The 16,766-nt window shown below is 56.0% G+C and overlaps 1 protein-coding gene across 1 annotated transcript; it reads left to right on the top strand.

The window, feature by feature from the left end:
* The first annotated feature begins 244 nt into the window (after positions 1–244).
* FAM131C (family with sequence similarity 131 member C) lies at positions 245–16,647 on the top strand. Its single transcript, XM_088790192.1, has 7 exons — positions 245–600; positions 10,833–10,948; positions 11,955–11,990; positions 12,256–12,349; positions 14,420–14,602; positions 14,862–14,972; positions 15,768–16,647. Exons 1-7 carry the CDS (start codon positions 579–581, stop codon positions 16,049–16,051), a joined length of 846 nt encoding a protein of 281 aa, XP_088646318.1. The 5' UTR covers positions 245–578; the 3' UTR covers positions 16,052–16,647.
* The last annotated feature ends 119 nt before the right edge of the window (positions 16,648–16,766 follow it).

Raw genomic sequence — 16,766 nt, 5'->3', positions numbered from 1 at the left:
AAGGGACCTCGGGCAAAGCATCTGACTTCCGTGAACCTGTTTCTTCCCCTGCAAAACGGGCATACAATGGAATTGTTATTGCGCTCAGCCAGGTGTCTGGCTGTGGCTGTTAAATTAACTAAATTAACACTGTGTATTTTGTGTCCCAAATGCTGGAAATCCCCCTCTCTCCTGGGTCCCCCTAACCTCCCCCAACCGCCCCCGCCCCCAGCCCGGGTTGCGGCAACAGGTTTGGGGGAGGGGAGGATTCGCGCCGGGGGCTGGGAAGGGGCGAGCACCCTCCCGCAGCTCCGCGCTCTGGGCTTCGGCGAGCGGTCCCTGGGGGCCCTCCCCCGCCCGTGGTGCTGGCAGGAGCTGACGACCGAGGCGGCGGTGGCGGCTGGGACGACACCACGGAGTGGAGGCCGAGCCGAGCTGAGCCCCGGCCCCGGCCCCTTCCCCGCCCGCCTGCCTGCGCGTCCGTCAGTCCTCCAGCTGCGCCCGCGCCCGCGCCGCGCGTGAGCCCCGAGCCTCGGAGACATGAGCACCCGACAGCCCCACGCACCCAGGGCGCAGCGGCCCGACCCCGCGGCCCGGTGATGGGCTCCTGCGTGTCGCGAGGTGAGGAGGCCCTGGGCCGATGGGGGTCGGGGTTTGGGTCTCCGCGCGGAGGACGCGTGCACGTCCCCTCGGGCCGCTCCAAGGAAACTGGGGAATGAGGAGGGTGACCCGCCGTTCCTGAGCAACCGCACCCCCACCCCAGCCCTGCTGAGCCCTGGGGGACACGGTGTCCCCAGGGGACAGGGCATGGGAGGATGGGGGAGAGTGTGGAGAGAGAGCGTGGAGGTCACGGCAGCCCCAGCCCCACTTGGAACCACACCCTGGCAGGTGGCATGAAGCAGGGTCACCTCCTTCCCAGAAGCCACACACCCCCTGCGGAGTGTCTTGGAGGGGCAGGACACTTCTGGTTGCTCTTGACTATTCTGGAGGGACGGGGTGGGGGTGGTCACCAGGAGAACACTCTCCTTCCCCCCACCCCCAAGACATAGGCCTTACCAGCTCAATGCCCCCATTTCTGTCCCCTTATCCCATGTCCCTGAGCCGCATTGACAGCAAGGGGTTAATGGGGTGAACAGATTCTAAAGAAGGTTCCCCTTCCCCCATCCTCACCCTCACTCCTGGTCCCCACCCCAATCCTTGGTCAGGGTAGGGGAAGGGACAGAGACAGCTGATATTCCCGGTAACCCCTGAGCCTTTCTGTCTCTGAGCTTTAAAAGCCAGCCTGGCCTGGCAGCTTTCACTCTTCCTCCTGTGCTGGAGCCCTTCCACTCTCCCCAAGGTGGCACCGGGAGCTGGAGGCAGCTTCCCTGGAGGGTGGCAGGTTGGTCTCCCTCCCCACCTCCAGCTTTCCACCAGGCAGCTGATCAACACCTTAGAAGAGGTTGGCTGGGCTACTCCCCACCACTCATTTTCGTCCCCCAGTTGGGGAAAGGGGCTGGGGGTGGAGGTTACTGGCCAAATCCACTGACCCCAATCACAAGGTTTTCAGGGGCGACTACCCCACCCGTCATCCCCAATAGCTTCCTCAGGTGTAGAGGGATGAGCAGGCCTTGGGGAGGGCTGGGCAGACCCTGGAGGGGGCCTGGTCCTGGGAGATGTTGAGGAAGTGACATAACACTCCTACCCCCATCCTCCGGCCTCTAGGGGACTCTGCTCATGGGTCTACGCAGGACATTCAGGTAAGGGGCTCAAGATGTGTCAGGAGGGTGTCAGGGCTGGGATCACGGGTGGTGGTGGTGGTGGTTAGGTTTGTGAGGTTCATTCACTTATTCAGTCATTAAGCTGATATTAGCATGATGCCTACTATGTGCCAGGCACCATGTACATGCTGGGCGCTCGCAGTGTCGATGAGCCCAGCACTGCAGCTGTTCTCTTGAGGCCTCTAGCCTGGCCAGAGTGAGAAGGTAGTTTTAACAGTGAAGAGTGTTTAGAGTTCTTTAGGAGTGATGGGCTCTCAGTGTGTCTCCAGGAACCGGAAGGCTCTGGACAGTCTCTGAGTATTGGGGGATCTGGGCTCTGGTGTCTTCTTGGTGACTGTCCCTTCCTCATCACTTGACCATCCCATGCCAGGTGCTGGGGGACTTGCCTGTGAGCTGCAGAACTGCTGAGTGCAGTTCAGAGGCTGGGGAGAAAGGGACACCTGTCAAGGTCACTCAAGGCAGTGTTAGGACTGAGGTCCAGGTCCTCCAACAAGGTGTGAGCACAGTCAACCATTTTAGGGGTACATTCCATCACCATCCCCATTTTACAGATGGGGAAATTGAGCAGAGGGAAGTTGAGGGACTTGCCCAGGAGCATGCCTATAAGAAATAGCAGAGACAGGATTTGAACCTAGTCAAGCTGACTTCAGAGCCTGGGCCCTTAGCCTCTGCACCACACTCAGCCCCTGTGCCCCTGTGCCAGCACCTGCCCTGCTCCTCTCCAACTGCAGGCTTCCATGGGCTTCTCTGACCAAAGAGTCTGGTCTCCACACCTGCACCAACCGCTAACAGCTCCCTTATTCCCAAGTGCTTCCCTGTGCCAGGTACACACCCTGAAGCCAGGCCAAGGATTGGAGCTGGGGTGCCCCAGCCAAACCTCAAACCCCAGATACAAACCACACCTGGGAGAGCTGCCCCTGCCCCCAGCATTGGGCAGCAGTTAGCTTCCCTGTACCAGGCCTGAGAGGCCAGGAGTGCAGGCTCTGGGGCCAACCAGCCTAGGTTCGCATCCCTGCTCCACCATCACTAGCTCTGTGACCTCAGACAGTTACTCAACTTTGTACGTGTATCTCAATGTTCTCATCTCTAAAATGGGAATAATTCCAGTAGCAATGTCCTAGTCATGTAAAGCACCTGGACCAGTACCTGGCACATAGTAAGCACTCCTACGTGTTAGCTATTACTTTCATTTTTATTATTACCTGTCTGTGCAGACAGCTGTTCAAGACCCTCTTGGCTGGGAAAGGGGAAGCTACAAAGGCTCCAAGCCCCAACCTTTTCATGGGAAAAGTAGCAGGTGGCAGGCGCTTGAGGTCCTGAAAACACGGGGAAAGTGATTGGGACCAGATTAAGGCAACAAATACTGTTTCCAGGAGCTATTTTGTCCATTATCTATTTTGAAGAAATTTTGAAGAAATTGTTTGTTGGGTGTTTATCCTAAGCCAGGCTGAGCTTTCACCTTTATGACCTAGTTAGTCCTCCTTCAACCTTGGGATGGGCTCAGAGACGGGAAGAGTCTTTTTTTTTTTTAAACATTTAACTCGAGGTTTTTTGTTTCTTTGCTTTTTGTTTTGGCGGGGGGAGGAATATTGGGGAATGTGTGTTTCTCCAGGGCCCATCAGCTCCAAGTCATTGTCCTTCAATCTAGTTGTGGAGGGTGCAGCTTAGCTCCAAGTCCAGTCGCCGTTTTCAATCTTTGGTTTCAGGGGGCACAGCCCACCATCCATGCGGGAATTGAACCAGCAACCTTGTTGTTGAGAGTTTGTGCTCTAACCAACTGAGCCATCCTGCCGCCCCGGGAAGAGTCTTACTTGAGGTCATGTGGCCAGGACATGGAGAGTCAGGATTTGACTTCGGGTCTGTGTGACTCTGGAGCCTGAGCATGGAACCCCTGCCCTTCGCTTTCTCAGGTCCCCCACACGGAGAGCGGTACTAAGTGTGCGGCCAGTGTTTTAAAAAACAACCCTCTGGAATAACTCAAGAGGTTAACATTTGGTTTGGGCTTTGCTGCCACTGCTGGTGACAATCCGTATGGCACAGAGGAGAGTTAATATCTGCCCCCCTTCTCTACAGAGTCTCTGAGTACCCACCCATGCCCTTGGCACTAGAACCTCTCTGCCTGCCCCCTCCCACCCCAGGCTTTTCCTCCAGACCAGCCCATCAGCCTCCTGGCCCCACCCTGAGGATCCCAGTGCACTGGGCACTGATATGGGTGGGGGAGGGGGTGACAGCAGAAACTGAAGACTGAGGACTTTCTTTTGGAAGGTCAGATACCTGATTCTGTCTGGGAGAAGGCACAAGCCCTATGGGGCTGACCACAGCCACCCACAGTACCCAGGGCCTGCTGACCAGGACCCTCATCCCCAGCTCCCCAGTACGCTCCCATCAGGCCTCGCAGAGCCCGGGAGCAGTCTTACACTGCGCACTGTGGGGAGACTGAGGAAGAAGTAGATGAGGCCTTGCCCTTTTGGAGCTCACAGTCTGGGAGGAGACACAACCTTGCCCATGGAGTAGTGTAATGGGGGAGGCAAGACACACACTCCTAAGGATCCTCTCAGGAGATCAGCACTGGTTAGCGGTTGGAACACAAGCTTTGGAGTCTCAGACTGGCCTGGCTGTGAACCCTATTTCTGTCACTTACTAGCTGGTGACCTTGCACGAGTGATTTAACGTCTCTGAGCCTTAGTTTCCCCATCTGTAAAATGGGTCTAACAGGGTCATTATGAGAGATAAACAATAGCTAATGTATAAAATGGCCTAGGACACTACCTGACTCGTAGTAGGTGTTTAATAAGCAGTGGCAGCAAATCACTGCAGGCTAGACTTTGCCCATTAGGACCGCTGGTAAGGGTGTAGCCTAATATAGCTGAGGCCAATCTAGGCAGGCTGCCTGGAGGAGGTGAGGCTAGAACAGGGTGTTCAAAGAGGTTGGGCCACAGGATGGCAGAGGAAATAGAAAGGAGCTGGGGTGTGTGGAAGGTCCTGGAGAGGAGCCCGTTGTCTCCCTCCATCCTTGGTTTGGTGTGGAAAGGGACCACTGTGGGCAGCTCTGAGCTGCACCGACTCACTGATGAAGCTAGCGCCATGACTGTGACCCTGGTAACCGGTAAACAAATGTCCTGGAGAGTGGGGGGCAGTCTGTTTACTTGAGGCTGGGCCTCTGCCAAGCTCAGAGGAACAGCCCACTGACATGGAGGTGATTCACGAGGCAGAGAGGCCAACGGCTCACCCTGAGTGGTCTCCCACTGCAGAACCCCTAGGGCAAGCTCCAGCCCTGGGAATAGGACCAAAGGACTGGTGACCAAGAGCTGTCCCTTGGTCCAGAAAGAGGAACTGAGGTCTGACAAGGGAGGACAGAGCAGGTGTTGTTTACAGAGTGCTTGCTGGGGCAGGTGCCTCCTCCTCATGACAGCTCTTTCCAGATAGGAATGCAGTGTTCTCGTTTCACAGATGAGAACCCTGAGTCTCACAGGGGCTGTGTCACAAGGCCACAGCCCTGGAGCTGGCAGAGAAAAGCTGGGATTTAAACCCAGGGCAGGGACTGTGAAAGGAATGCCAAGGCCAGAGCCTGGCACATGCCAGCTGGGCAGTCCACACCTGAGGAGTCGAGGGAATGCATCATGCATTCAGCCACAGAGAAGCTTCGAGGGGAAGCCCGAGGCTGCCCAGGAAGGGGCAACAAGGGGCTTTGGACACAGGCTATTGCTCAGTTACTGTGTGGTTTCAAGAGGAGGTTTACCCTCTCTGGGCTGCTGAGAAAGAGCAGGGTTCACCAGGGGCCCTCCCTCTGGGGGGAGGTGGCAACCACGGTGATTAACGAGCTGAGACATGGGGCATCAAACAGCTAGCGGGGTGAGATGACTTGGAAGCAGGTGAGAGGAGCCTGAGTGGTTATGCTGCAGACGGACTGAAGAAACAGGCAGAGAAAAACAGTGTGGGAGCTTTGCAGCAAGAGGGGTGCAGGTTAGACATCAGGATGAATGTCTGGTGGTTGGACTCAAAAGCAGATTGAGGAGCTGGCATGGGAAGGCAGGAAGCATCCTTAGTAAGCAGAGGAGAAGCTCTGGGTGAAGGCTTGTCTTCTGAAGGAGATATCTGTATGACACCCCTCTCCTTGAAGGATCAAGATAGTCCCCTCCAGGTTGCCATGGCAACCAGAGGCTTGTCACTTTTGTGATTAGGGGAAGTGGGAAAGGAAGGGGCCTCAGACCTTGAGGTCAGAGGAGTAAGGTGTGGACTGAGAAAGGAAGGCGGTACCTGCACCACTCCCTTGGGAGAGGAAGGTGCCCACAGGAGCAGTGGCTAGGGGGCCCCTCAAGCCATCCCCCAGCCCCCACCCCACGTGAAATGCTGTGTTTTTCCAGTTGCCAGCTGTGGCGTGGCGGCGGTCCCAGCTGAGCGAAAAGCAGCCTGTGATTTCACCCTGGGCTGGTTCACTACCTGACGTCTCTATGGCAACCAGCCTGTGACATCACAGGGCCAAAGTCCTCAGGGGGAGAAGGCAGCTTTGGCAGAGGTGGAGGCGCCTTCCCCTCAACTGAAGTGGGGGCAGAAAAGCTGGGGAGGGGCTGGGAGCCAGGAGTCCGGCAAGTCCATCATCACCTCCTTCACGAACGACCTTGTTCAAGTCATGTCTCCTCCAGGCCTTTGACTTCCTACCAGCTTCCTCTGGCTTGGACTCCCCTGACTCCCTGTCTTTGGTTGCAGAGTTTTAAAACAGCCTCAGGTGATGGCCAGGGTCCCTAGAAATATTCCAGCACCTTTCAAAGCTCCCAGGTGCAGCCTAAAGCCAGCACCACCTGTCTGTACCTTGGCAACCCCGGCTTGTGCACACTGGAACCTTAAGAGTGGCAACTTCCAAACTTTGTTCGACTAGAACCCATAGGAATAAACATATTTTGCATCATGACCCAGTGCATACACATAGCAAGTTCTTATCATACTCGGCCCTGCCCCAGCCCCACTGTAGCTGTCCCTCCCCAGTTATGCACATATCCAATTAGGGGTGGGTGAGAAGCTGGCCTCTCCTTGGCAGGCATCCCAAAGTTCTGCAAGTGAGTGTCTGGGAACCCCCGCATTTCACTTGTGGGGAGAAAGAGGTAGCCACAGTCAGAAGTGTGGTTGAGGCTGGGGTAGCAGATCCTTGAAGAGGGTGTCTTTACACCCCCCCCCCCCCACTCCCAGCCCGACTATGGCTTTCTTCAAACCATGGGGCTCTCGTGCCTCTTTGTTCTCAATTTGGGATCCTAGTAGGCAATTCCCGAAGGACAAGAACAGTCTCCCTCAACTGCCCATTTTACAGATGAGGAAAACGGAGACTCAGAGAGGCAAAGTCACTTGCTCAAGGTCCCACAGGTAGTAAAGGACAGAGCTAGGATTTGAACTGGACAATCTGGCACCTGACCCTGACCCAGCTGTCTGTGGAGCAGACCCTGAAACCAGGATTTGGCTACAACTGGTATCTGAAGAAACGAGGAAAGGGTGTCTGTCATCCTGCAGGGGATGACCTCAGCCTGATCCAACAGAGGACTCTGGAATGAAAGTTAAGCTCAGAGTGTCCTGATCCCAAACAAAGGAGCTGGGGTCCTGCACCTCCAGGAACTGGCTAAGGGCCACTCTAAATTCTCAGGTGGTTTCAGCTCCAGTTGCCCGAGAGCAGCCCACCTAGAAAGAGCCACAGGCGCTGGGACGAAGTGTTAATCCCACCTCTGTCCCCAGGTGCTTGCTCAGTGTAGACGTGCAATAGCTGGATGCTGAGTGGGTGAAGGAATGAATGGGTGCAAGGATGAATGAATGAATGAATGAAGATCCCTCAGATGTTCATATAATTGGGCTTTTCTTTTCTTTTTTTAAGATTTTTAAAATTTTTTTATTGGGGAAGCGGAACAGGACTTTATTGGGGAACAGGTGTGTACGTCCAGGACTTTTTTCCAAGTCAAGTTGTTGTCCTTTCAATCTTAGTTGTGGAGGGTGCTGTTCAGCTTCAAGTTGTTGTCCTTTGAGTCTTAGTTGTGGAGGGCGCAGCTCAGCTCCAGGTCCAGTTGCCGTTGCTAGTTGCAGGGGGCACAGCCCACCATCCCTTGCGGGAATTGAGGAATCGAACTGGCAACCTTCTGGTTGAGAGCCCACACTCCAACCAAGTGAGCCATCCAGGAGGCAGCTCAGCTCAAGGTGCCGTGTTCAATCTTAGTTGCAGGGGACGCAGCCCACCATCCCTTGTGGGACTCGAGGAGTTGAACCAGCAACCTTGTGGTTGAGAGCCCACTGGCCCATGTGGGAATCGAACTGGCAGCCTTCAGAGTTAGGAGCATGGAGCTCCAACCAAATTGGGCTTTTCTTGATACTCAGGCCTCAGCTCTGAGAAGCCCTGTCCAGTCCCCTCCCAGTCATGTGCCTCCTTATGTTTTTCTTCATAGTTATTATATTTTCTCTGCCTAATGGATCTTTTTCATTTGTGAATGTTTGGTTAATAGTCTGTCTCCCCCACTAGGATGTCAGCTCCATGAGGGCAGAAACCATCCCTGTCTTGTTCGCCACAATGACCCCAGTGCCCAGAACAGTGCCTGGCACATAGTAGCTGCTCAGCTAACACTTTTTAATAAATGCATTAGTCAAATGAATGATAAGAGTGTTCCCAGTTATCCTGTGGTGGGTGGAGTCCTCCTCAGTTCAGCCCAAGAATTCAGTCAAGCAATCCCAGTTGTGCAATTCAGTCTGTTTATTCCGTCAGCAAGCCCACTATGTGCTAGGCCCTAGGACGCATCGATGACAGGGCCGATCCCTGCCCTCCTATACATAAATGGTTTTCCCAGACATCCGGTGCTAAATGCAGCAATAAAGGTAGAAATCCTTCCACTAGTGTTGACAGAGTCCCTGCTATGTGCCAGGCAGGGTTCTAGGCTCTAGGGACAGAGCAGAGAGCAGGGCTGCTGGGTCTCTGTTCTCATGTGCTCACATTCACTATGGGGAGAGGGATTGGACACTTATATAAAGAAAAATATCAGAGCATGACGCCTGTGATGGGGCGTGCGTGGCCGACGTGGTGACATAGCGTTAGGGGGTCAGGAAAGGCCTGCCTGGAGGAGGTGACCTTCAGTTGAGACCTGAATGAGGAGGTCCAGGAAGATGTGGGGAAAGAGTGTTCTAGGCAGAGGGGACAGCATGGACAAAGGACAGGTGTCGCCATTTGAGGAGCAGCAAGGAGGCCGGGGCAGCTGGAACAGTGACCAAGGGGGAGGGGGAGGACTGAGTCCGGGAGTGGGAGCTGGCGTGGAGGGCCCTGAAGGCTGTGGAGAGGGGCTGGCTCTCCTCCTGAAGTGCAGTGGAAGAAGCCAGTGGCCAGTGTTCAGAAAGGCGCAGTCTCACCTGGAATGTACCGTCCCTCTGCTGCTGGGTGGAGAGTGGACTCGTGGGGGGCCAGAAGAGGAAGCCTTGGGTTGTTGGTCCAGATGAGAGGACGGTGGCTCCCACCAGGGTGGGGATGGAGAGGGACACATCTGGAGCAGAGGTTGGAGAGAGCCAGCAGGACTGGTTGCTGGGTTGCGGGGTGCTGGAGGGCGGATGGGGGAAGGCAGGACTCCAAGGCAACTCCTGGAGTTTTATTGGTACAGCTGGGTGGACGGTTGCGTCATTTTCTAAAATTGAGGAAGTGGAGGAAGATGGACACAGGTTTGGTTGAAATGCCTTTTGGGCATCCACGTAGGGCGCTGGAAATGCAATCGTGAGCTCAAGCAGAATCTGGGCTGGAGGTGTAAATGTGGCACCAGCTGCGTGCCATGAGATCTCCTGAGAGAGAGAAGGTGAGAAGGGCCCAGGGTGCTGATGTGGTTGAGCAGGGAAGGAGGACAGAGAAGAGCAGCCAGCAAGGTGGGAGGGGAGCAGAGAGAAGGGCGTGGCCAGAGAGAAAAGGGAGGGTGGGGTGGGTGACATCCAGCGTGCCCCTGAGAGGCCAGTGAAGATGAGGCCAAAGTCACCTCTGAGTGTGGCCACATGGAGGTGCTGGCAGCTTGCAAAGAGCTGTCTCATGAAAGGCTGCTAGGAATGGGTGGAGGAGAAAATGGGAGGTGAGCAAATAGAGATCTGACACAACTTGCTCTATGTCTGGGCATGAAGGGGACAGAGGGATGGGCAAGGAGCTGGAGAGATGTGGGAGCAGAGGACTTGAAAGGATGGGAGATGCTCGGGCTGCTGCGTGGGTGCTGGGGGCAGACCCAGTGTTGAGGGGGCTCCATGAGGCAGGAGAAAGAAGAAGGGAGGTCGCCAGAGTCCCTGAGCGGAAGGAAGAGGCATTGCAGAAGGCACCACACGGATGGACCGGTTCAGTGGAGAAGGAAGCATGGACAACACAGGAGAGCAGAGCTCCTGGAGTGGAGAGCGGGGAAGGGACGCAGCCCTGGGGCGGAGCGGCTCCGTTCTTTCTTTGTCACAGGAGGGAAAGCAGATATGTGGGCAAAAATGCTCTGAGGTGGGAAGAATGGGTGATGCCTTTCGAAGGCTTCTGGATCTCACTGAGGGACGGGGAGAAGCCAGCAGCAGGGTGCGAGGAGGTGGGGTGCCAGTTTGAGAAGGAAAGACAGGTGAGGCAGTCGACCTGGCAGGAAGCACACTTGCAGGAATCGGAGAAGTGGAGCCAGGACCTCTGGACGGTGCCCTGTGAGAGGCTTGAGCAGGTCCAGGCACAGAGCGGGCGGAGGGTTGGGGCAGAGGATTGAGAGAGCCAAGGGCATCTGAGAAGGAGAGCTCGTAGTGTACGGCAGAGTCTTCGCTGGGCCAGGAGAGAAGCGAGGCCATGAGGAGCTACTGCAAAGTACTGGGGTAAATGGATTGGAGGTCTCTGTGGGGTCCAAAAAATGCTGGAGTGTAGGTGCTAGAATTGGTGACAATGGGGTAACAAGCAGATGGGCAAGTAATTCCCACTGAGGGGACCTGGCAGGAGGAGATCTGGCTGGACTCCTTCACTTGCTGTGGGTTTGAGCCTGTTTTCTACAAAATGACGATGGGTAATAAATAATGCCCATGTCAAGGCTAGCCTGAACAAGCTTCGTAAGCAAACACTGCGTTCTTCTAAGTTCCTCCTGTCTCTCTTATTTCCAGATCTGTTCACAAGTGCCCACAAGGATTGCCCTCTGCCTCAGGGCACAGACCCCCTGAGCCCAGACTTGCCCTCCAGCCGCCCACCCACCATTGCTCCAGACCATGTCACTGGCAAGGTAACGGGTCATGCGTCATCCCCACCTTTACTCCTGCCAACCCCTCGTTCCTGGGCTGTCTCCTACAGCTCCCCACAGGGAGCAGAAACCATTATTCCAGTCTCCCCCCATCCCTGCCTAACTTGGCTACTTCTTGTGGGATCAGAGACCCTAAGGTTTGGTATTCGGCTGAATGGAGGTCTGAGTTTAGGCTGGGCATCCAACGACTGAACCAGGCTTGTTTAGAAAAGAGAGTCCCACCCTGAAGGGCTTCCCGCTCAAATGAACACAGGCTTGCCAAGAACAACTTCTATTACCAGCCCAAGACTCCTTAGCCTGCACTCCCTGCTGGAGAGTAAACTGAGTAAAGTCCTCAGTCCAGATAGATTAGGAAGATCCTGCTAGGGGCCTCGAATCCTGCTTCATGATTTCCACCCCTGCCCCAGAGCTTGTGGCTTTGAACCTACCGTGTTTCCCCGAAAATAACACTGGGTCTTATATTAATTTTTGCTCCAAAAGACACATGAGGGCTTATGTTCAGGGGATGTCATCCTGAAAAATCATGCTACGGCTTCTTTTCCGGTTAGGTCTTATTTTCGGGGAAACATGGTATGAGTTGATAAAACTACCTTTGTTAAAAAGAATTCCGAGCACAGAGCGCATGCTAAGCGTTGCCCTAGGCGCTTTGTCTATGTTACGTCGCTTATGCATCACCACAATTGAGAGGTCAGTGGCATTGTCCCATTCTGCAGATGAAAAAGCTGATGTCCTGAGATGTTAAGTCATGAGTCTAATGAGACCCAGGCAGAATAGGTGGGCTCTATCCCCTTTACCCACTGCCTCTCCTGGCAGAGCCACCTTCCCCCCTCACACACACACTTCTTCCTCTGCATGCCAGGGGACACCAGGGCACCACCCATGAGTAGGCAGGGAGCACCAAAAGGCTGGCCCACACCTCCACCCAGGACTCTAAGACTCATGACACACAATGTGCCAAGCCCTGCCTGATCCTCTTCTCTTGTTTTAGGACAAACAGATGGATTTCTGTTGGGATCCTTGGCAGGTCAGTGTATTTGCCCGTCCCCAGTCTAGCCAGCCATGGCTGACACCTCTCCTGAGCCCAGCCTGAGCACCCAGTCCTGCCAGCCCTGGGGGAGGGGTCCTGATGAAAACAGTGAGGTGGGATGGTCCTGTGGGAGTCTGCAGGACCACCCCGCCGTGTTCACTGCCCAGGGGCTCTGGGGAGGGTGCGTGATGGGGAGGGTAGTGGTGGGGGGACATGTCGGGCTGGTCTTCCCCACCTGCTCACCTCTCCCTCCCTCCTGCAGAGGTGCTTCCAGAACACTAATGGCTACCTGTCCGACTCCAGATCCTGCTCCAGCAACTACAACGTGGCAGCCTTGGCCACCTCGTCCCTTGTGGGTAGGCGCCAGCTGCCCTCTCCTGCCTTTGGAGTTTGCATTGTCCACCCCAGACACTAGCTTTCGGGGGCGGGCGCAAGGCTGAATTGCAGCTGGAAGGATTGTGGCTTCACCATTTTCTCAATGCCAGGCTCCGAGCTGGGTTCTGCGGGGAGTAGAGACCCAGGATTCCCGCCCTCATGTGTTAGATGGTTGGGGCCTCCAGAAGTGATGAGGGGATGGCCCGATTTTTAAGATGTCTGCCTGGTATGGTCTCTCCACCTCTCTACAGCAGGAGCCACCTTGGGTCAGGAGAGTGATTTACTGAAGGATTTTCTCAAGGGCCACCTGTAGGAGTGAGGGCAGCCACAGGGGAGGGGAAGAGCCTGCAGGGCAGGGGAGGGGAGTGGAGGGGAGGAGCCTGGCAGAGACCTGGTGGCAGGAGAAGTCTCCTCTTCCTGAGCTGATCCTGGAGGAGCTCAGGAGCGTGAATCCACTGCAGAATTTACGGCATTTGAGGTGAGGGGCCTGACATCACATCATTCCATTGGTCAGTGGTTGGCGCCTCTGGGGAGGACCCTGCCGCTCTTGGCATCTCTGGGTGAGGCAACTGCCATCAGCTCAGGGCAAGTGTCTGGAGACGGGTGCAGGTATGAGCACTGGGGGTTGGGCACACAGGCCAGCAAAGGGACTCTGGCTCAGCGTCTGCCATCTGCCAGGGTGGCCCACAACCTTCTGGGCCATTCTCAGCAGTCTCTTTGTTCCCAACTTTGCTCAGTGTACCCGGGGCTCGCGTTTCATTAAATCCCTCCCTTGCTGTCCTCTGTCCCCACACTTGCCTATGCTGTTCCCTCCACTTGAAACCCCTTCCCTCTACCTCACCTGCCCTTCATGAACCACTTGAACCCCCTCCTCCCAAAACCTCCTCTGGTTGCCAGCACTCCCCTGCTTGGGGCAGGGGTTCTCCCCTTCCTCCTCACCTCCATCTTTCCCATTGTCCCACAGTGTTCTATCTCCAGTTTCCTTTGTGGATACCTCGTCTTTTTTCAATATTGCCATTCCTCACAACATGGCTCTGGGGCCTCGGTGACTCCCAGGTCTGCTATCCACCTTGGTTAAAGGAGAGGCTGAATCCTTCTTGACAACCCTCTCTGTCAGCTGCCACATCCTACTGGTCTCCCCCTGAGAACTCCAGGCCCCCTTCCCCGTTTGCCCGGTCCTTGTCCTATCTCTTTCTGGATCCCTTCAGTGGCCCCGAATGTCCCCCTGTCTCCACCTTTGGCTCCTAAGCCCCTAATTAGGATGACCTTCCTAAACTACAGATGTAACATGCCACTCTCCTGCTCAATATCCTGCTGTGGCTCCCCATTGCTATAAGGAGAGCATAGGTGTGCCCTCAGCCTTGCTCTCTCAGCCCCCAGTCTGGACCTTTGTGGGCCCCCCAGCCTCTTTTGCCACCCCAGTCCCGGTAATTCAGGAACCACACCAGATTCTTCCATGCCTTCATCCTCTTCTCATCTCCGAAATAGCCTCCAGTCCTGCCTTGGTCTGTCCAACCCAACTGCCTTCAAAACCCCACTCCAGTCTACCTCTTCCAGGAAGCCTTCCCTGCCTGCTGCACTCCACACAGGTCTCCCTCTCAGCAGAGCTGGCACTGGCCTAGGCACAGGGATGCTCTCTCAGAACTCGTTCCTTAACGGATCTTGAGTGGATCCTGGAGCAGATACCCTTGGGCAGAAGGGTCTGGATTTGGTCATGAAGGGAGTGAGGTGTGGAAGGACTGAGGAAGAAGCACCAAGTGAGCAGGAACATTGACTAGGAGAGGACACTGGGAGAGCTTGGGGCTGGAAGTGGCAGGGGAGCATCTACGTGAGGGGCCTTAGGGCTAGTATGAGGGATTGGATAGGCACAGGGCATTGATGGTATGTAGCTCTGAGAACACAGGCATTGGCTGCATACAAAGTATTGAGTGTACATGGGGTACGGACCATTGGATGGGCCTGAGCTATTGGGGTTCCTGGGGTATTGGGGGTGGGGCTCTGAGCTGGGCCTTGTGTCAGGGCAGTCACCTGCCTGCTCTCAATGTCCCCAGGGGTGGTACAGAGCATCAAGGACCACATCACGAAACCCACGGCCATGGCGCGTGGCCGCGTGGCCCACCTCATCGAGTGGAAAGGCTGGAGCGCCCAGCGGTCAGGCTGGGCGCTGTCCCCAGCCGAGGACGAGCATTACTGCTGCCTCCCAGACGAGCTTCGTGAGGCCCGCTTTGCTGCAGGTCAGTGGGGGCAAGGGGAGCTCAGGGACAGGGACCGGCCAGGGCTCTGGTGCACAGGGGACAGAGCATCCCCACGTGGACATTGTCTGGGCAGGGACAAACAATGGGATGGCTGTGGCAGTAGGTGGGCACTTTGATCACTGGCGCCTGGATGGACAGCCCAGCTGACTCCTAGGCTGTCGGGTGCCAGCCGTCCTGGCACTGCAGCCCCCCACCCTCTCTCCTGCCCCTCTGAGCTGGGTCCCACTGTCCCCAACAGGGGTCGCTGAGCAGTTTGCCATCACAGAGGCCACACTGAGCGCCTGGTCCTCGCTGGACGACAAGGAGATGCACCCCGAGAACAGCCCCCAGGACATCGTCCAGCTGCAGGGTACGGCCCGAGTGGGTGCCAGGGTGGGTGTGGGTGGAGCAGAGCTGGCGCTGGATGCCCCCCGCCCCCCGTGACCTCAGACCAGCCCCTCCTCCCCTCAGCTTTAGTTTCTTCATCCAAACAATGGGACTGATGATCTTAGCCCTACCCATTGCCCAAGAAGTACGATGAGCGTAAAGGAGATAATAATAGTAATAGTAATAGATCATATAAATTAAGGGCTTACTGTGCTAAGTGCTTTATATGTGTTATTTCACTTAATGCACACCACTGCTCTAGGAAGTAGGTCCTATTTGTATCTTTATTTCATAAGTAAGGGAAACTGAGGCACCAAGAAACTTGTCCCAGATTACACAGCTGGAGGCCTCAGAGCCCGGATCTGAACCATCACACCAAGCACAACCAAGCACCTTCCTAGATCCCAGGGTTACTACTGAGGGCTTCAACGAGCCTGGGTCCCGCATGAAGCCTGCATACCCGTTTTCTCGTTGAATCCTCCCTCTGACTGTGAGGGGAGGGGAAACCCAGGAAGAACACTGGTTGTCCCAATTCTCAGAGCACAGGAGGATTCTACGCTCAACTACTCCGCCCACTGCCGCCACCAGTCTGGTAACCCCCAGGGAGAAACTGGGGCTCAGAGAGGTTCAGTGACTTGCCTAAGGTCACACAGCTTGGCGGCGACGAAGCAGGATTTGGAGACTGGTCTTCCGGCCTTGCCCACACTCACACGCCAGGAGAGGGGGAGGAGCAGTGTCCAGGACCCCCTCCCTCACCCCTCTGCCTTTGGTTTTCCAGACCTGGAGAGCATCTACCTTGAGGACGGTCTTCCGAGCAGCCCCTCACAAGATGACAGTCTTCTGGCCTTCTCGTCCCCTGGCCTCTCCCCTGATGGTTGGCCCTCCCCCGAGGAGCCCCCTGTCATGGCTGCTGCCCCGCAACCCCCCAGCCCTGAACAGCAGCATCGGCAGCGGCTGCCAGGAGGCCCAGGGCCCGAGGGTGGGCCCTGCCTACAGGGCTCCGTCCCCTCAGTGGACAGTGGCTCCCTCTCGGAGGAGGAGGATGAGGTGTTCTATAACTGAGGCGGTTCTGTGGCCTGGATCCTGCTCACACCGTGACCTTGCCTGGTGGGCAGCCTAGGCGTATCAGGACATTGGTTGGCCTGGGCCTCTCTTGATCCCTGGGCTGGCATGGGGTGGGTGAGGCAGAGATGGGGGCAGCACTCCTTGTGGACCACTCTGTGCCTCTGTGGACCGGCCCCAGCAGTGGGAGCCATAATCCCCCTTCTCCCTTCTTTACTTGGCTCAGGTGGGCACCTTTCCCCGCAGGGTTTCTACCCTTGGCGAGCTCGAAGACTCAGCAGACACCAGGGCAGGCCGCCCAGAGGAGCCAACAGTCAGGCCCCCAGGCAGACAGCCATAGAAGGGTCTGGAGACCCAGGTCTCAGTCCCTCTCCCTCTCCCTCTGTGCTTCCGCCCCCACCCCCATCAGAGGTGGGGTAGGCTCTTCTGGTAGCTAAGCATCTGCTCCTAAGCTGTCATCACAAGGATACCTGTCTCCATGGAGTGTCTGTCCAGCTCTCATTCTCTGAACCCTGGTGCCCCCGGTCCCCCTCCTGTACCCTCCTCCTATCTCCCTGGAGGTTCTCTGAAGACATTAAAGTGGTGGATTCACCTTGGATGAGCTTGGCCTGGTCTCTGCTGGGGAAGGCATGTCTTCGGGGCTCCTGGGGGGATGTCTAGAGGAACTTAGGTGAGGGCCCCTACCCCCAACACACACGCAGCTGGTCAATGTGCT

This window comes from Rhinolophus sinicus, chromosome 14 (genome assembly GCF_057876585.1).
Source record: "Rhinolophus sinicus isolate RSI-liver-muscle chromosome 14, RSI-T2T, whole genome shotgun sequence".
NCBI classification, from domain to species: Eukaryota; Metazoa; Chordata; class Mammalia; order Chiroptera; family Rhinolophidae; genus Rhinolophus; species Rhinolophus sinicus.
Note: the sequence above shows the minus strand (reverse complement) of the source record. Positions and strands in the feature narration are given on the sequence as shown.